Source organism: Ranitomeya imitator, chromosome 6, assembly GCF_032444005.1.
Source record: "Ranitomeya imitator isolate aRanImi1 chromosome 6, aRanImi1.pri, whole genome shotgun sequence".
Classification (NCBI taxonomy): domain Eukaryota; kingdom Metazoa; phylum Chordata; class Amphibia; order Anura; family Dendrobatidae; genus Ranitomeya; species Ranitomeya imitator.
The window spans coordinates 341,918,023-341,939,631 of record NC_091287.1 but is presented as its reverse complement, the minus strand read 5'-3'; the positions used below and the strand labels follow the sequence as shown (position 1 = coordinate 341,939,631).

General features: G+C 40.2%; 1 protein-coding gene across 6 annotated transcripts in view; it reads right to left on the bottom strand.

The window, feature by feature from the left end:
- Positions 1-21,609, bottom strand: part of SLC66A2 (solute carrier family 66 member 2) — a 180,823-nt gene that overhangs the window by 1,178 nt on the left and 158,036 nt on the right. For all 6 annotated transcript variants that reach the window (XM_069730923.1, XM_069730920.1, XM_069730925.1 and 3 more), the window contains one exon: positions 1-1,032. This exon is cut by the window's left edge. In XM_069730923.1, coding sequence (XP_069587024.1) covers positions 825-1,032 — 208 coding nt within the window. In that variant the 3' untranslated portion in view covers positions 1-824. The remainder of the gene's footprint in view (positions 1,033-21,609) is intronic.

The following is a 21,609-nucleotide window of genomic DNA, read 5'->3' as shown; positions in this document are numbered from 1 at the left end:
CGAAACAGTGTTCGAGGATTTATACGGAGTGCTCCACTCCTATAAAATACATTGCATAGCAAAGTGTTATGGGCTACCTGGATAGGTGGAGCACATGTCACACAAGTTTACATAGACAAGATCACTTACTAGATCATCCCGTGAGCAAGGCTAAACAGAAGACATCATTGGCAAATAGTCATTGTGACAAAAATGCAAACAGGTACAAATCGAGAAGTCAAACTTAAGTGGGGCACCTTCCATGCGTTGGCAAATATTATGCCCTACATTCCAAATCAAGTGCCAAAAACTTGTTTAGCCACTGACCGTCCATTTGTGAATGCTGAAAATGTTCCTGGTCTTCTGTCCTTTTCCCCTCCCCATGGAGAATACCATGGATTCCCCACCAGATGCAAACGTGCCGAATGTGACTATTAAGCCAACAATACCATTCTAGTTAGCATGCTGCCCATGGCTGGCACCGAGAAGTCATACATTTTGACATACATATATACTGGCTTGGGTAATGTCTACGCCTCACACTACACAAATCTGCATTCAAATTTACACACATGCATACAGCGAGAGCATACAATTCACATTTCAATTCAGCGTTTGCCGAATTCATTCTGAAGAGAACACTTTCACTAAGTAGGAGGGCAGAGCTGACCATGAAAGAGGGTAACAGCATTTTGAAATATCGTTGGAGGCAAAAAAAAACACTGAAGATAATTAACAGTGGGTGTAGAGGTTCCGAGACCCAAACACAGACATGTGCATTATTGGTGCAAAAGCAGTTGTAGACTTGGGAAGCACGTGATCAGACAGTACATGTTCTCTCTTCGTCACAGAGCTTTGGCACTGGTAACATGTGTGGTATGTGACACTGGCTTCTGAGGGTATACGCTGTAGATGTACACTTGCAGCAAAATGGTAATGTCTACAAGAACCTGCAGCAGGCCACAGATGGTAAACTGGAACGGAGCTTGGTTAAGAATAAAGTAAGCAGTCTTGAAGGTGTCTCCACTTGTCCACATAAGTACCATTTTTATGCTGAAAAAAAAGAAAAAGAAAAAAATATCAGAGAATAGGCCACAATTTAATAAATTATCTTGCAAATCACAAACAAAAATTGAATACAATACAATAAGTCTGTTCTATTGTCTAAATTAAACCCCTCGCCTACGTAGCACATGCACAGGTAGAATTGTTAGAAAATCTGTGGCAGACATCCAAGGGTGACCATCTGTTTATTGTGCATGAATGTTCTGTTTTTTTTTTTTTCCACAGTGACGTGGATTTTAAATCTACATGCAAAAAATGTACATAGAAAGCAATAAAAAGTGTACTTAAAATTAATCTGTCAGCAGGTATCTGCTATTTAATCTTAGAGCAAGATGATATAGTGCAAGAGAAACTCATACAAGGGATGTGTCACTTATTAAACTGTGTGTTACAGTTTCAATACAATCAGTGGTTTATCAGCAGGATATTATCACTACTGTTGAGGACTAGGTTTCATGTGCAGGCCAGTCCAGCTTATCTGTGTATCCCTACCTCCACCACTGATTGGCAGCTTGCTTTCCATGTAAACTGAAGCTGCCAATCAGTGATGTGGGTGGGGATATACACAGCTCAGCATTCTTACCACTGCCATATCTACAGCAGAGAAAACAGGGATTATAGCAAAACTGCACAAAGCAGTCCTGTAAGGGATACACTGCTTGAAAGAAAACAATGAAACAGCAAAAAAAGATTTCAGCATAAGAAAATGCAACAAAATCCAATTTCCTCCAAAACTGATGGAGAGATAAAACCATGTGGTCTAGTACTATTCATAGGGTCATTTTACGCCTATTATTTTAGCCACCCTAGACTGGCAAAGGTATAAAGTAATACAAAACAAGTAAAATATAAAGAAGTTGGTAAATAGGGAAATGTCTTATGGAAATGTTTCCCAATTTATATATCATATATCACTAAACCCAACACACAGTTCAGCCGGTATACAGCGTACACAGGGAGGAAATTGAATCGTGGTTTGAGAGCATTTATCCAGATTTTTAGTAGTCCAATTAGTAAGATTCCCACTGATCTATAAAATAGGGGTGATTGGTCCTGGTCCCTGGCAGAGAAGTGGTCATGAACATGCTGGTGTGATAAAGAAACGCTGAATAAACAAAGTACAATTATTAACATAATTCCTCCAAAAGAAAAATAGATTGCACTGCTGCTTTATATGTTAAACCTCCCATGTAACCCTACATCTTACCTAGCCCTCCGAGCCCCCTCAATGACAGAATGGCACTTCAGTCATTTCTCAGCAAACTGCGCCTTGTGTGTCATGCCCTCTCTTCTCAGGTTTTAACTCTCCGCATATGAACTTTCCGTGTGAGGACAATACTGATGGTGTTGCTAGGTCGCACTTGTACACTTTAATACAACCCAGTGCTATCTTCCAAAGCATCAAATCATTTAGGATATTAGAAAGAGCATTAAAGGGTCCTTAAAGGAGATACCGTAAATCACAGAGTGTGAGAACAGCACCAAGCCTCTAGGCCAAATGATAGAAGAGCACAAAACCAGGGGAACATGGGGTTACGGATGGAACGACACAAGAGAAACATAGAAGGCAAAAGATAAAATGAATAATCAGGATGTTGTATAGGTCTGAAAAATGTGCCCAGTAGCAACATTTGGTCTTAAAGGGGTTTGACCAAGAACAAAAGTTCATTTTAATCAATAGATCTCGGAATAATTATCATTTCCACAATTGGATGTGTTTAGATAAAATGTTCCTGTGCTGAGATAATCTTATAAAGATTTATGTAAATGGAAACTTGGACCCATTCTCTATTTGGATAAAAGACAATGTAGGCTACTAAACTATTCAGTCCTAGACAGCATTTCCTCCTAAAAAATAAAGACAGAAGTTCCTGAAATATAAAGCCTTTTAACAAACGCCATTTCTGGTTCTAAGGCAAGCCATATGCATTAGATAGCTGTCAGCCAAGATCACACCCTCATTCTCCCCACATACTTGCTGGTTATGCGGAGCATGCACGTCTTCTCAATAGAGAGGAGTAAGCTGCTGTCGCACATTTCTACTATGCCTGATTTTCTTGAGAGAAAAAGGATTAGGCCATTAAATTACAAGAGCCAGATGCTTTTCCACCTAAATTTCATAGTTGGGAGCAGGGGCGGACACTTCGTTGGTGCAACATGTGCGGCCGCAGAGGGTCGCAAGAGGTAGGAGGGGCACTATCATCTGTAAAGCAGGTGGAATTATGCATTATGATGAGCCTTTGGACTACAATGGGCCCATATATTGTTTTTGCACAGGGGTCTTCTGTCTGCGTCCGTTCCTGACCCCATACAAATTAGATGGTATGTGTAGAACAGTGAAAGTCGGAAGGCACTAGGCTAGTTAGCTTACATGAACCATCTTCTTACACGCTGGATTCAATTTAAGACACTCAGTGGCACAAATCAGAATATACAGCCGTCGGGAGGTGCATCACATAAAGCCAAGTACTGCTGTAGATACATAAAAGGACGAATGAACGTGGCACTCACCCGGACGATGCTGAATGAAGATGTCCTTTATTCAAAAGAATGCATGGACAAACATACGATGGAGCAGCGGCTGAGGAAAAATATATAACTGCCTCCACTAATCCATACCTAAAACATATCCGTACATACCTACGATTCACCGATGATGTATTCATCGTATGGGACGGCCCAAGAAACGATTTTGACAACTTTGTCTTATATCTAAACACCACAAATAAGGAAAATATGCAGTTCACCGCTAATTTCGGGGGTAATTCACTAGACTTTTTAGATGTAAAATTAGAAATCATCGAAGAGAGAATTAATACTAGTGTACACAAAAAACCTACAGCAGTAAATAATTTGTTACACTTTAAGAGTGCCCATCCCCTCCACACTAAACAAAGCATACCCTATAGCCAAATGGTCCGCTATAGAAAAATAAATAATAACAATGAATTGTTTAATGAACAAATAACGAACTTAAAAGATTGATTTTCTAAAAAGAAAATACCCTCTCGACATCTTAACAAAAGCGGAGAATAGAGTAAAAAAACTGACACAACAGAGCCTATTAAAAAACCGTAAGAAATCAGTAGAACCCAATAAAAGAAAAAAGGATGACAACAGGAGGTTTGTCTTCACGTTTGCACACAGTCCTATGGATAAAGAAATTTACGCAGCCATTAATAAAAACTGGCACATATTAAAAAATGACAGGGACTTGACCCCCACAGTTACATCTCACCCTATCTTTGCATATAAACGCACTAAAAACCTGGGAGATCTTCTCGTAAAAAATCGTCTTACTGTCACGAATAATAGTAATTGGTTAAGTAAATCGCAACCTAGTGGGAATCACAAGTGCGGTAATTGTAAATTTTGCCACCTGAGACTATTAGACAAACCGATCCACATTGGTCCCATCCATCATACAGTCAAACAACTGATCACTTGTAAATCCCAGTTCGTTGTTTATATTATTACCTGCCCGTGCCAGTTCTTTTATATTGGAAAAACTATACGTCCTATGTTCCACCGATTTAGGGAACATTACAATTCCGTAAGTTCGGGCAAAGGCTGCCCTCGTTTCATTCAACATATAAACGACACACACAATGCTAATCCCAATGTGCTACGGTTTGCAGGACTTGAAATAGTCAATAATCCACCTAATGGAGGCGATCGCAATAAGCTGCTACTACAGCGCAAAGCCAGGTGGATTATTAAAACAAACGCACAAGGACCATGGGGATTAAACGATAAATTAGATATGACTATCTTTTTATGAAATTATATTTTGAAACGTAATAAGTCTATGCCTGAAAAGAAATGTCCAAGCGAATTTTGTTTATTCCAGCTTATGTGCTTATTAATGCTTTGTTAAGAGGGTTACTGCAATTGTTTTTAACATGCACCTGTTCACGCTTAGTCATCAAATCCCTTTATAAAGGATATGACGTTTTCGATCCCCTCACCTGGACCCGTAGAAGCGCGCAAGCGCGAAACGGCCGTCGTCCCGCACCTCCCTCCCGCACCCTAACCGCTACCAGCCGCTGCTCCATCGTATGTTTGTCCATGCATTCTTTTGAATAAAGGACATCTTCATTCAGCATCGTCCGGGTGAGTGCCACGTTCATTCGTCCTTTTATGTATCTACAGCATTAGATGGTATGTGTGTTTGGGCAATATATATTTAATGTGTACAGCTAGATTAATAGATTGAATACAAAAGCACATTATGAACTGACAGTTGTGTTATAGAGTTAGCACAAGCCACAACATTTTGCAGCATCAAAACAACCCAATTAATTGGTCCTTAAATCTACAAATGAGAATTTAGTATTTGAGAAAGGGCTCCCAGGTTGTATCTGCAGATTAGTTGCTCATTGGTGTTGCAAACTCAATAGAGAACCCAAACAAGACAAAGGGAAGATCAAGAAAATAATTAGTCAGTGACAGAACCAGAGTCCAGGAGCAAAATTAGGGGAATCTGGATTAGAATTTAGAACAAAATGAACAATATGACAAATGTGGGTAAACTTGGGAGGTTTAACCCTGTTATTTGTGCTTTAGTTTTGTCAAAAAGGCTTGTTAAAAAAAAAATAGAAGGGTCAGAATACAGAAGTCTAAAGAGTTATCCCCATTGTTATTCAGTCATATTTAGACAGTTCTTGTGAAAACGAGCAGCTTTCCATGTTACTTTTTATTAAAATCCCTCCCTTGATCCCCGATGAGTAGACTTTTATTGTTTTGCTTAGTTTGTGGTGCACAGTTAGCTACTGATTCTGGACATCTTCAATCCCACTCCACTTCTGATGGTGCAGACACAAAGCAGCCCATATAGCAGCATTGAGTGCATAGTTCTGCCAATGGCGCAATGATGCCACTGGTCCAAATGATCAAAAAGGAGCCTGTGGAGCCATCTACTTTACAATAAGAAGCAACCACTTTGAGCACACCAGGTAATAGCAGTAGTATACACAAGAACAGGGCAACGTCGATAGAAACTTTAAATAACGAGCTGGGGTTGCTGACTGGCTTGTCATTTAAGCCCTTTCTATTGGAACAGAAAGACAATCACTGAGTGAATAAATGGTTAATTGCATTTTGCCATAAGCCACCCACAATCTCTACCGTCACAACCTTAAAAGCCTGGAGTAGACACAGCCGGAAGAGGAAAACAGTGCAGGAGACCATCAAAGGTAAGTACATGAAACAGATCATATGCTTACAAGGGTGAGGACCAGCGTTACAGGGACTAGAACACCCAGCTTGGAAAGATCAGGAATCCTATACATTGTTACGCACAGTTAAACTCTCCTCCATCCGAACTCCCGCTGGTCATTTGTAAATAACCATTAATTCTGGAAGCCAGAACCTCAGAAGGAACATTATTTTGCCCTTTACTTGGTTCAGTTTTCATTCCGTAAAAACTTCAAATATATACAGATAAATTGGATTAAAAAAAACAATAAGCCATACTAAAAAAATAAAGTGGACAAAGTAGAGAAAACTGCACAACCCAATTCCTTGTATAAAAACAACCAAATTTTATTTCATCTTGATTAAAATAAACAAATTTTGTATTGTTGCGTCTATTCCATAGAAAATATCTGACATGTAGCCGCCCTCAGCCATAGTGAATATGACCAATTAACTACGCCTAAAGGCGGCTACACACCACAAAGTCGAGATTTTTCCTATGGCATAGACGCAATATGACCTGGATGCTTTTATGCAAGTGATTGGGACGTGAAGTTTTCTCTTTCAATATCCGCAAGCAATAGGATTATAATCTTGGTAAGCCTTTATTTTCTTCATGTTTTTTTTCATATATAAAAATAATAAAAGGTTTCACATGGGTTATCCGAAAAAAGAACACTTGTTATTAAGACTTGTTATTTGGCTTCAAGGCATATAACGTACTGAACAGTGTGAAATGACATACTGTGTGCTTTTCAAGATATGTGGTTAGTGGTCTCAATGGTCAGTTTCTACAGTGAGAATGCCGGAAGACTTTATTCTGGGTTTTTAGTTTGAACATTAAGAAATGGAATAAAGAATGTAATGCCCCCAGAAGTAATTTAACATTCCCTGCTAAGACATCAGTTCATTTTTGCAAGGTTGTATTTTAATTGTGTTCCTCTCTTTTCAATGATCCTTGGAGCGTGCAGCCATATGCTGAAGTGGAGGCACAGGTACAAATAAGACTTACAGCTGAATTTAAACAAGCTGGTAAAATTGTTCTTTTTTCCATTGAGACCCTTACGTAATATGAAAGGGTCATGTAAGAGGAAACATAACAATAAAATCTGAAATCGTCAAGTATCAAACAGTTTGCTATAATAACCTAATTTCCATCGGTTTTCAAAAATTGGCATTTTAGATTAAAAATGTATTTTAAATATAAGAAAATTTATGTAATATTAATTCTGATTAACCATTTCAATAAGGCTATGTTCTAATATCACTGACATCTCCACATTAGCATAGATTGCTAGTAAAACTTTGGAGGGAACCTGATTGCAAATCAGATTCATGCGGTCTAAATCATGGGCAGCACTACAGACAGTTAAGTATTACTCCGAAATGCCGTGACAGGTTGAAAAAAAAAAAGGAAGAGAAAGAAAAACTGTCCAGGGACAATGCAGCTTGAGTGAGAAATCAGGAGCACGCCCCACTCCGTTTGAGTGACAGGTCTCTTCCTTTACACATACATAGGGAGAGACCTGCCAGTCAAGGTAAACAGGGAGCAGAAATGTTGCCGGAGATCAACCTCTTAAAATAGACATCAAAATGTCTATTCCAACAGCTTATCTTAAAAAAATTAATCAGAAATCTGACATTCCAGGTCTTTCTCTCACCCGACATCTTTTGAGGTAGTGTTGTTGAGAAGCCCCCATGGACTTTAGTCTGTCTGATCTCACAGATACTGGCAGGATCAGTCAATGTTACTCTAATGTGTCTGAGAGTCTTAAACGGGTTGGGCGCTTTTTTTTGTTCCTCAAAGCGACAACACTTCTGTCTATATAATGGCTGCTGGTGGAGGAGCATGTGACCAGGCTAGTCCCTCAGTCTTCTCCAATAGGAAAGCAGCTTTTCCACGTGAGCCGTTTTCCTATTGGAGGAAGCTGATGGACAGGTCTGGTCACATGCCCCTCCACGAGAAGCCATTATATGTACAAAAGTGCTGGTCATTGCGCGAGGAAAGTGCCACTACAAGAGAAAATGGCCAATAATTTTAATTAGACTTTTTGAAGATATTCTTTGTATCGGTTCCAAATTGGAGACTCATTTTAATTGCGTAAGCACAACGAATAATTGTATCAAACCAAAACAGTAACCTATGAACAATCCATCTCATACATTTGCTAACCATAGAGGTAAAACAAGGTAGAGACTTAAAGGGGTTTCCCCACAAATGTTCTAGTTTGTGAGTAAAAGGGATAATTAGGATATATAAAAAAAAATTAGTGTTATTTACCACTCCTATCCTAGTTGCTGCAATGGTCTCCATCAAGACTGGAAATCATGAGATCCATCTATTGTCACCTTATTAAATTCTCAGTCAGTGAACTGATGGGACAAGACAGTCATCGCATATGGTCCTGACAAACACCATTGGATTGGCAGCACTGGAGCAGAAGAAGTTTGGATTGGCAAGTGACATTTATCTCACAAAAAATGAAAAGACCTGGAAAAGTTTGGAAGGCGCCACCTGGTTTTGTCTACGCAGTAAGCAAAAGTAAAACCTTGCATTTCTGTACCTGTTACTTTTTACTATTCTTTTGTTTTACTTTGAGCAGTGTATAAAAAAAAATCTATTATTGTCACCTGCAGATCATCTGCTAAAGCTTATTCCTTACTTTTGCTCTTGTAATATTTCAAAGTATCTCAATAACTAAAATCTCAATTTGGTATCTATTCATTACTAGTATTACTGCCTGCTGAATTGAGGCATACTAATTTGGGCTTGTACACACAGAGCACATATGATTTAAATTATATATATATATATATATATATAATATATATATATATATATATATATATATATATATATATATATATATATATATATATATATATATATATATATATATATATATATATATATATATATATATATATATATACACACACGTATATACAAATGCAAGTGCTTCTCACTAAATTCAAAAAGTTAATTTATTTCAGCTCTACAATACAAAAAGTACTTTATCTCAGTAAATTAAAATACTTTATAACACCAGCTTGAAAAATTATTTTAAATTCCAAAATGTTGGCCTACTGAAATGTACATGTTCAGTAAATGCAATCAATACTTGGTTGGGGCTCCTTTGGCATCAAATCGGCGTGGCATGGAGGCAATCAGCCTGTGGCACTGCTGAGGTGTTATGGAAGCCTAGGCTGCTTTGATAGCAGCCTTCAGCTATTCTGCATTGTTGGGTCTGCTGTCTCATCTTCCTCTTGACAAGGTTAAGGTCAGACGAGTTTGCTGGCCAATCAACCACAGTGATACTGTTGTTTTTAAACCAGGTATTGGTACTTTTGGCAGTGTGGACAGGTGCCAAGTCCTGCTGGAGAATGAAATTTCCATCTCCAAAAAGCTTGACGGCAGAGGGAAGCATGAAGTGCTCTAAAATTTCCTGGTAGATGGCTGCGCTGACTTGGTCTTGATAAAACACAGTGGACCTAAACCAGCAGATGACATGGCTCCCCAAACCATCACTGATTGTGGAAACTTCACACTAGACCTCAAGCATCCTGGATTGTGTGCCTCTCCACTCTTCCTTCAGACTCTGGGACCTTGATCTCCACATGAAGTGCAAAATTTACTTTCATCTGAAAACAACAACTTGGACCACTGAGCATCAGTCCAGTTCTTTTTCTCCTTGGCCCAGGTAAGATGCTTCTGGCGTTGACCATCGGTCAAGAGTGGCATGACACAAGGAATGCAACATTTGTAGCCCATGTCCTGGATACGTCTGTGTGTGGTGGCTCTTGAAGCAATGACTCCAGCAGCAGTCTACTCCTCGTGAATCTCCCCAAAATTTTTGAATGGCCTTTTCTTATCAATCCTTTCAAGACTGTGGCTATCCCGGTTGCTTGTGCACTTTTTTCTACCATACTTTTTCCTTCCATTCAACTTACCATTAATATACTTGGATATAGCACTCTGTGAACAGCCATCTTCTTTAGCAATGACCTTTTGTGGCTTCCCCTCCTTGTGGAGTGTGTCAGTGACTGCCTTCTGGACAGATGTCAAGTCAGCAGTCTTCCCCATGATTGTGGAGCCTACTGAAACAGACTAAGGGACCTCTTCAAACGCTTAGGAAGCCTTTGTAGGTGTTTTTGTTAATTATCCTATTTTACTGAGATAATAACTTTTGGGTTTTCATTGGCTGTAAGCCATAATCATCAACATTAACAGAAATAAACACTTGAAATAAATCACTCTGTAATGACTATGTAATATGAGTTTCACCTTTTTATTGAAGAACTAAAATAATTTAACTTTTTGATGAAATTCTAATATATATATTTATTTATCAGGAACAGCATCAATACTACCGCAATTGTGGTACAAAGCTTTCCAAACCAGGGTTCCAATGGCTTCAACATAGAAGTAAAAAAAGATCTATATCCGAAACGTTGCCACGCCGTCCAGGCATTAAAAGCCCACCTTTTTCTATTTTTTGTGTGCTGTGTATATGTATATGTATATATATATATATATATATATATATATATATATATATATATATATATATATATATATATATATATATACACACACACGTATGTATGTATGTATGTATATATATACACATATACATATATATACATACATATATACACACACAGTTATATGAAAAAGTTTGGGTACCCCTATTAATCTTAATCTTAATGTTTTATAAAAAAATAGTTTTTTTGCAACAGCTATTTCAGTTTCATATATCTAATAACTGTTGGACACAGTAATGTTTCTGCCTTGAAATGAGGTTTATTGTACTAACAGAAAATGTGCAATCTGCATTCAAACAAAATTTGACAGGTGCATAAGTATGGGCACCCCACCAGAAAAGTGGCATTAATATTTAGTAGATCCTCCTTTTGCAAAAAATAACAGCCTCTAGTCGCTTCCTGTAGCTTTTAATGAGTTCCTGGATCCTGGTGGATGAAGGTATTTTTGACCATTCCTCTTTACAAAAGTTTGATGGTCGCCGAGCATGGACAGCCCTCTTCAAATGATCCCACAGATGTTCAATGATATTCAGGTCTGGGAACTGGGATGGCCATTCCAGAACAGTGTAATTGTTCCTCTGCACGAATGCCTGAGTAGATTTGGAGCGGTGTTTTGGATCATTGTCTTGCTGAAAGATCCATTCCCTACGTAACTTAAACTTTGTCACTGATTCATGAACATTATTGTCAAGAATCTGCTGATACTGAGAGGAATCCATGCGTCCCTCAACTTTAATAAGATTCCCGGTGCCGGCATTGGTGGAAAGTGGTGGAGGACCCCAAAGCAGAAGAAGTCTATAAGAATCTAGTAAAGAATGTTCAAGTTCCTCAGTTGGAAATGTAATTAATAACTGACAGCAAACAGGGACAGTGGAGGTCAAGAAAAAGTCTGGAAGACCAAGCAAAATTTCAGTAAGAGCTGCTCGTAGGATTACTAGAGTGGCAAATCACAACTATCGCTCGACTGTCAAAGAACTTCAGAAACATTTAGCAGACTCTAGTTGTGGTACATTGTTCAGAGACACTTGCACAAATTTGGTCTTCATGGAAGTCATCAGACGAAAACCTCTCCTGCATCTTCACCATAAGATTCGGCATCAGAAGTATGCAAAAAAAATCTTAACAAGCCTGATGCATTTTGGAAACAAGTACTGTGGAATAATAAGGTTAAAATAGACCTCTTTGGCCACAAAGATCAAAGGTGTGTGTGGAGAAAAAAAATGGTACAAAATTTCAGGAAAAGAACATCTCAACAACCATTAAGCATGGGGGTGGATCAATCATGCTTTGGGGTTGTGTTGCAGCCAGTTGCACAGGTAACATTTCACGGGTGGATGAAAGAATGTTTTCAATGAAATTTCAACAAATTCTTGATGCAAACATAAGGTGAAAAGAGGATGGCTTCTACAAATGAATAATGATCCTAGACACACGTCAAAATCCACAATAGACTACTTCAAAAGGCGCAAGCTGAAGTTTTTACAATGGCCCTCACAGTCCACTGATCTGACTCTTGGTTGGTTAAGTGTTTAAAAGCTGTCATACTTTCAAAATGGGGTGCTACTAGGTACTAGCCATGCAGAGTGACCAAATCTATGCATTGGCACATTTTCCTTTTTGTAATTTTTAAAATGTAAAATATAAAAATTCATATATAGGTAAATTTCATCTTTTACATATATAATTTTTTGGGATGAAATACAATGGAAATGTGTAATCTTTAACTTTAGCCCTTTTAGAAATCATTTATTCTTCAATGGGCTTTATGGTTCACAATAACAGTAGTTTTGACGAGGGGTGGACAAAATTTTACATGCCACCGTATATATTATGTAGGTGCTGATTTTTAGGTTTCACAACATTTTAGCATTTTTTATGCAACTGATCATTCTGCATTAATTGATTGGTGAACCTTTGTCTTATGGCATTTAGAGTAAAAATGTATCCATGCACATACAGTATACATAAGAAAAAGGTTTATAGCTGTATCATCCTTGTGATGGAGAGGTGCTCTGGACAACTGATACAAACGTTACTGGATTTTATGAGAACACTGCATGTGCTCGAAAGCCAGAACACAAAAATGTGGTTGCTATTCAGTTTATTTGTAGGACAATTCAGCAAACATTTGAAGAATGAGGCCAGATCAAAATATAGGAATCTTGGATCCCAATAATCACAGGAGCACAATATTCCAAATTGAAAAGATTGAAATGTCGGTAAGATGCATCATTAATATATACATTCTTTGGATCTTTAAAGTAAAATCTTGTCATAGACATTACATTTTTAGTGACAGATCCTACTAAGTTTTCATAAAGTTCATCAAACCCTAGACATGCCCAAGAATTCTTCAATGCCAGCCATTTGGGAAAAGGAGCTCTTATAGTTTGGACTTTGGACATGCCCAACCTAGTTAAAAGTAGCTAAATTTGTTTGGCAATAGCTTATTCCTGCTGTATTGAAGTCACGTTGACAGAACTTAACATTTAAGCGAAGAATGAAATCAGGAGGAGGAGAGTTATAACTGTTGGCTCAAAGGTGATTTGACATATAGTTATCTAATGCTTATGGCCATACAACATTCTCAATAAATCTTGGCTAAAAAGGATTTGTGTGCATTCATTCCCATGACTAAATAAAACTGAAAGACTGTGGAGATCACTGATGGAACCTGATCATCTGAAATGCTATCAGTAATTGTTAGTGTGTGCACACAATTAAAAAAAATAAAAATTTTCAGTGCGTCCGCTTTGAAAAAGAGCTGAAAAATCACTCAAAAAAATGCTATGCTTTCAGAAGACTTTTCCTATTCATGTCTGCTGTAAAACAACTTGCTGTACATATGTTCAGGTCATTTGAGTATTTCTCAGTATTAGGGTATGTGCACACGTCAGGATTTCTTCCAGAAATTTCCTGACAAAAACCGGACATTTCTGCCAGAAATCTGCATGCGTTTTTTCGCGTTTTTTCCCAATGCATAAAATAGCGGGAAAAAACGTAAAAATCCACAAAATTAATGAACATGCTGCTTTTTTTTTTTTTTTAACCGTGATGCGTTTTTTTCGCGGAAAAAACGCATCATGTGCACAATAATTGAAGAATGCATATGTATGCTTTTTAATGTGTTTTATCGCAAAAAAACGTGAAAAAAAAGGTGAAAAAAACTCAACGTGTGCACATACCCTTAAGGGTTTGAAAAACACCCGATGGAATACAAGAAAATACAAGTAAATTTTAATGGAAAATGATGCAAACTAGGTATTATCCAATCAAAAGTCGGCTGAAAAAAAAAAAAAAAACGAAGAAAAAAAACCAAACTTGAAAAACCATCTCGAAACCAATTCAGGAAACAAAAAACTCCCAAAATGAGAAGTTTCCTGAACTACTTTCCACTAGAAAACATGTCGTCATTTGTGACCACCTCAAAAAGCTCTGTGTGCACATACCCTTAGGTGGAAATCCAGCAAAGTTCCATGCTAGCTATGTTTCTATGTAAAAGTCATTTGATTGAAATCACCCTCGCAGGTTTTTGAAAGATGTATTTTTTGCTTATAGAAACAAAAAAGTTACAGTTCAGATCACCCCACGGAAAAATAAAGGTATCCGGTCAACAAAGCCAGGTGGTACATGGATAAGAGCAAGCGGTCGGTATATACCGTATATACTCGAGTATAAGCCGAGATTTTCAGCCCATTTTTTTGGGCTGAAAGTCCCCCTCTCGGCTTATACTCGAGTCATATACCGGGAGGTCGGCAGGGGAGGGGGAGCGGGGGCTGTGTAATCATACTTACCTGCTCCTGGCACGGTCCCTGCAGTCCCTGGCTTCCCCGGCGCTGCAGATTCTTCCTGTACTGAGTGGTCACATGGCACCGCTCATTACAGAAATGAATAGGCGGCTCCACCTCCCATAGGGGAGGAGCCGCATATTCATTGCTGTAAATGATCGGTAACTGTGACCGCTCAATTACAGGAAGAAGATGCAGCACTGGGGAAGCCAGGGACTGCAGGGGCCGCGCCAGGAGCAGGTGAGTATACGGGGAGCGCAGCGCTGCGCTATATTTACCTGCTCCTCGCTCCGGTGCGCCTCCGTCTGCAGCGTCCTCTAGCAGTGACGCTCAGGTTAGAGGGTGCGGTGACGTAGTCAGTGCGCGCCCTCTGCTGAGCGTCAGTGCTGGAGACGGAGCCGCACGAGGAGCAGGTAAATATTGAAAGTGCTGGCGTCCTGAGCAAGAGAGGTGAGTATGTGATTTTTTTTTTTTTTTTATTGCAGCACCAGCAGCAGCATTCTATATGGCACAGCATTATATATGGAGCACCTATGGGGCCATAATCAACGGTGCAGAGCATTCTATATGGGGCACAGCATTATATATGGAGCACCTATGGGGCCATAATCAACGGTGCACAGCATTATATATGGGGCACACCATTATATATGGAGCACCTATGGGGCCATAATCAACGGTGCAGAGCATTATATATGGGGCACAGCTTTATAAGGAGCATCTATGGGGTCATAACCAACGGTGCAGAACATTATATATGTGGCACAGCTTTATAAGGAGCATCTATGGGGCCATAATCAACAGTGCAGAGCAATATATATATATGGCACAGCTTTCTATGGAGCCATAATGAACGGTATAGAGCATTCCATATGGCACAGCATTATGGCCCCATAGATGCTCCACATAAAGCTGTGCCATATGGAATGCTCTATACCGTTCATTATGGCTCCATAGAAAGCTGTGCCATATATATATATATTGCTCTGCACCGTTGATTATGGCCCCATAGATGCTCCTTATAAAGCTGTGCCACATATATAATGTCCTGCACCGTTGGTTATGACCCCATAGATGCTCCTTATAAAGCTGTGCCCCATATATAATGCTCTGCACCGTTGATTATGGCCCCATAGGTGCTCCATATATAATGGTGTGCCCCATATATAATGCTCTGCACCGTTGATTATGGCCCCATAGATGCTCCACATAAAGAACGGTGCAGAGCATTCTATATAGCACAGTTGTATATGGAGCATCTATGGGGCAATAATGAACGGTATGGAGCATCTATTTTTATTTTTGAAATTTACCAGTAGCTGCTGCATTTCCTACCCTAGGCTTATACTCGAGTCAATAAGTTTTCCCAGTTTTTTGTGGCAAAATTAGGGGGGTCGGCTTATACTCGGGTCGGCTTATACTTGAGTATATACAGTACTTCAATTATGATTAACCCCTTCATGACCCCAGCTTTTTTCGGTTTTGTGTTTTCGTTTTTCGCTCCCCTCCTTCCCAGAGCCATAATTTTTTTATTCTTCCGTCAATATGGCCATGTGAGGGCTTCTTCTTTGCGGGACAAGTGGTACTTTTGAATGACATCATTGGTTTTAGCATGTCGTGTACTAGAAACTGGGAAAAAAATTCCAAGTGTGGTGAAATCGCAAAAAAAAAGTGCAATCCCACGCTTGCTTTTTTGTTTGGCTTTTTTGCTAGGTTCGCTAAATGCTAAAATTGACCTGCCAATTTGTTTCTCCAGGTCATTTCGAGTTCATAGACACCAAGCATGTCTAGGTTATTTTTTATCTAAGTGGTAAAAAAAAATTCCAAACTTTGCTAAACAAAAAAAAAAAAAAAATTGTGCCATTTTCCGATACCGGTAGCGTCTTCATTTTTCGTGATCTGGGGTCGGGTAAGGGCTTATTTTTTGTGTGCCGAGCTGTTGTTTTTAATGATACCACATTTGTGCAGATACATTCTTTTGATCGCCCATTATTGCATTTTAATGCAATGTCGTGGCGACCAAAAAAGCGTAATTCTGGCATTTTTAATTTTTTTTATCGCTACGCCATTTAGCGATCAGGTTAATACTTTTTTTCATTGATAGATCAGGCGTTTCTGAACGCGGCGATACCAAATATATGTAGGTTTGATTTTTTTTGTTTTATTTTGAATGGGGGGAAATGGGGGGTGATTTAGGCCATGTTCACACTTTCCTGATTTCCCTGCTGTTTTTTCTGCACTAAAAACCGCAGCTCTTGGCAGAAAACGCAGGTGCGTTTTTTGGTGCTTTTTGGTGCGTTTTTTGATGCGTTTTTTAGTGGAGTTTCTGTGTGTTTTCTAGGAAGTTTTTTTTTAGGGTTAAAATGGCTGAAAATACCCTAACCCTACCCCTACCCCTAAGCCTAACCCTACCCCTAGTTCTAACTGTAGTGGGGGGAAAAAAAAAAAAAATCTTTATTTTATTATTGTTACTACCTATGGGGGTGATAAAGGGGGGGGGGGGGGGGGGGCATTTACCTTTTTTTTTCATTTTGATCACTGTGAGGTTATCACAGTGATCAAAATGTGCCTGGAACGAATCTGCCGGCCGATTCGGCGGGCGCACTGCGCATGCGCCCGCCATTTTGGAAGATGACATGCTGACAGCTGACATGCCCGGCTTTGATGCGGGCTCACCGTCGGAGCCCACATCTAAGCAGGGGATCCGACCTTGGATGTACTATCCCGTCCGAGGTCAGAAAGGGGTTAAAGGGCCACTGTCACCCCCTCCAGCCGTTATAAACTAAAAGAGCCACCTTGTGCAGCAGTAATGCTGCATTCTAACAAGGTGGCTCTTTTAGTTTTCTGTTCATGTATTACTAAAATAAAGCGCTTTGAAACTTTTCAAAAATATTTATCTTTGTCCATGGAGGTGGGTCTGAAGCCTCCTCTGTGAAGCGCCCAACTGCCATCACTCAGCTCTTCTGGGGTGATGGTCGCCGCCCCCTGCGCGCTGTTCTTCTTAAATCCGGCACCTGTGCTGTGCGTGCCTGCCTGGGGCAGGCGCAGTGTTCATTGGCCATCATAGCTCAGATGCCGGGTTCCTGACTGCGCCTGTGCGGGCAGTGCGGCCACCCTGTTACTGAATCCCCGCCCCGCACTGTGTTATGCATTATGCACAGTGCGGGGCTGGGATTCCTGGGCAGATTCCTGCACAGACCGACGCTGGAAGGCGGGGAACCTGGGGGAGCGTCTGACAAGCGTAGTGGGCATGCCCAGGAATCCCAGCCCCGCACTGTGCATAATGCATAACAGTGCGGGGCGGGGATTCAGTAACAGGGTGGCCGCACAGGCGAAGTCATGAACCTGGCATCTGAGCTATGACTGCCAATTCTCAATGTGCCTGCCCCAGGCAGGCACGCACAGCGCAGGCGCCGGATTTAAGAAGAACAGCGCGCAGGGGGCAGCGACCATCGCCCCAGAAGAGATGAGTGACGGCAGTTGGGCGCTTCAGAGGAGGCTTCATACCCGCCTCCGTGGACAAAGATAGGTATTTTTGAAAAGTTTTAAAGCGCTTTATTTTAGTAATACATGAACACAAAACTAAAAGAGCCACCTTGTTAGAATGCAGCATTACTGCTGCACAAGGTGGCTCTTTTAGTTTATAACGGCTGGAGGGGGTGACAGTGGCCCTTTAAGAACCCAAGGATTAGGGCATAAAACACGTAAGGCTATGTTCTAAGAGTTTGGTGACTTTTATGCTGCATATTTTAGAAAAAATGCAAAGTTACATATTTTACTTAACTCCTTCACGACCATTGACATATAGGTACGTCAAAGGTCATGTCCCTGCACTCCATATGGGCTCTGGTGCTGAATTTGCATGCTTTCTGGCTCACGTCAGCTGATTTAATCAGCTGACATGTGCCACCAACAACCGCGGGTGGAATCGCAATCCACCCGCAGCTGTTAACATGTTAAATGCCACTGTCAATTTCCGGAAGCACATCACAAACTCCACCCATCGGTGCCCGTTTCACATGACCGCAGGTTGAAGATGGGTTGACATGACAACCCGGGGAGACCCGTGTGGTTGTCATTGCCGGACTGCTTTTTCTTTTTTCTTTTTTTAATTTACGGTATGTTTTAACAAGCTGTAGAAAATACGTTGGAGACTTATTTAGGCATAAAGAGTAGGTGCACTTAAATGCTGACCACAATGCAGAAAATAATCTTTTGCTCAGAAGCCAATGAATATTAAAAAAATATGCTTCTCCATCCTGAAGTTTTTCTCATAACTAGGATGAAGGTTACAGTATGCTTTTTTTCTTGATGCCATATTCTGCCGTTTTCTTGCTTTATGAGGTTACCTACATACAAGCAAAGCAATCAATTTGCAGGCAGAATGTAATAATAATGCAATATTACAGCAAGGACTATTAGTCAGGAAAAATATAGTTATGAGAGAGGATAAATCTGGAACTTGTGCCGAACATCTTGTTATAAAAGAAATGTAACTTCTAGTGAATCCTGATTTGCTGCTGGCATTAAATGTCATGATGACACAGAATGACAAAATATCGCTGTGGGAAATATATTAATGCATGAAAAGCAGTAGCTCAGGCACGGACAATTAGATAGGCTCCTTCACACACACACACAATGTTTTCAGCATTTTTCAATCGTGTGTAAAAGCACACATGAATTTCAAGCGTTTTTTTTAGCCTCTCAATTTGCCCCTTAATTTTGGAGATCATAAAAGTGTGTCTTGTAATCGGAAAAATACGGTAATCACCCCCTCCATGAACTGGTAGGTTTTGAGTGGTTGCCTCATCAGTATTTTGCACCTGTATTGCCGCAATCTTTATCGCATGTGTTTACTGCATCCTGACAGCGCATTAGTTCTGAGACCTGGGCAGGTAAATATTCCTGCTTTTTTTGCTATGTGAATTTTTTTGGGGAATTTTAATTCCTCTTATTGTGGCTTTGCTTTTATCTTAATAGAAGTACAGTAAGCTACACCTGCACTAATTATATAACTCAAGGATATTTATCTAGCCATCTACCACATATCTAGCATCCATTTACCGAATATCCAACTATGTCTAGATTTGTACATCTTTAACACTTAAACATCTGGCAATTCTATTCTGGTAGGTGTCACATGGATGGTGCACACGAATGACACACATGTACACAGATAACACAGATGCCAGAAATATCAGGACGTTTGAAGGAGGCCTAAGCCTGGGCCTACATGGTGACATTTGTGCAACTTGTCAGTGATTTGCCATTGCGTGATTGTTTTGGAGATTTGATTTTGTCAATAAAATATCCAAGTTACAGATAAATCGCATGTCGCATGTGACTTTCATTGAAATCTATGGCAAATGTGTCACATGCAACTAGCGACCAGTGGAGAAAATCAAACATTTGTGAATCTATTGTATTACGTCACTTGTTAGAACTTGACACCAATGGAAATCATTACATCCAATGATGCAATGTGTTGCTGCAATTACAGTGCTGCGTGGCTTTGTCGTCTTGTAGCCCAGGCCTAAGAAGCAGATTTAAAGTATATGATGGGGATTCTAAAAGGAAGCCTTACAAATAAGGGGAATATACAGTTAGGGCCCAAAATAGTAACACAAGTTTTGGCATTTTAACCATTTACCAAACCATATTAAAGATATAGTTACATAATCATTATGGGCTTATAGTGCAGGCTCTCAGCTTTAATTTGAGGGTATTCACATCCTAATTGGAGTAAGGTTTTAGGAAATACAGCTCTTTAATATGTAGCTGCCTCTTTTTAAAGTGACCAAAAGTATCGTATATACTCGAGTATAAGCCGACCCCCCTAATTTTGCCACAAAAAAACTGGGAAAACTTAATGACTCGAGTATAAGCGTAGGGTGGAAAATGCAGCAGCTACTGGTAAATTTCAAAAATAAAAGTAGATACCAATAAAAGTAAAATTAATTGAGACATCAGTAGTTTAAGTTTTTGAATATCCATATTGAATCAGGAGCCCCATATAATGCTCCATACAGTTCATGATGGGCTCCATAAGATGCTCCATATTAAAATATGCCCCATATAATGCTGCACAAATGCTGATTAAGACCCCAGAAGATGCTCCATAGACACATTTGCCCCGTATAATGCTCCACAAATGTGGATTATGACCCCATAAGATGCTCCATAAAGATATTTGCCCCATATAATACTGCACATGGCCCCATAAGATGCCCCATATAATGCTGCAGATGGCCCCATAAGATGCTCCATACAGATATTTGCCCCATATAATGCTGCACATGGCCCCATAAGATGCTCCTTACAGACATTTGCCCCATATGCTGTTGCTGCGATTAAAAAAAAAAAAAAATCACATACTCACCTCTCAGGCCCCCGGCACTTGCTATATTCACCTGCTCCCCGTTCCACTGCCGACCGCCGCCGAGTCTTCCCCATCCTCTGCACTGACGTTCAGGCAGAGGGCGGCACGCACTAATCGCGTCACCGCGCCTTCTGACCTGAGCGTCACTGCAGAGGACGCGGAAGACGCAGCGGAAGACGCAGCGGCGCCGACTGTGGAACGGGGAGCAGGTGAATATCGCGCGCTGCATTACACTCACCTGCTCCTGGCGCGGTGTCCCTGGTTCTCCGCCGCTGGCAGCTTCTTCCTGTAGTGAGAGGTCACATGGTACCGCTCATTACAGTAATGAATATGTGGCTCCACCCCTATGGGACTGGAGTCGGGTCCATATTCATTATTGTAATGAGCAGTACCATGTGACCGCTCACTACAGGAAGAAGCTGCCAGCGCCGTGGAACCAGGGACCGTGCCAGGAGCAGGAGAGTATTATTACACAGCTCCGCTCCCCTGCCGACCACTGGGTATGACTCGAGTATAAGCCGAGAGGGTTACTTTCAGCCCAAAAAAGTGGGCTGAAAATCTCGGCTTATACTCGAGTATATACGGTAATTGGAAAACTATTTCAAAAGCTTGTTAATGGGCTGCATAGGTGATTCTCTCATTAATGAAATCATC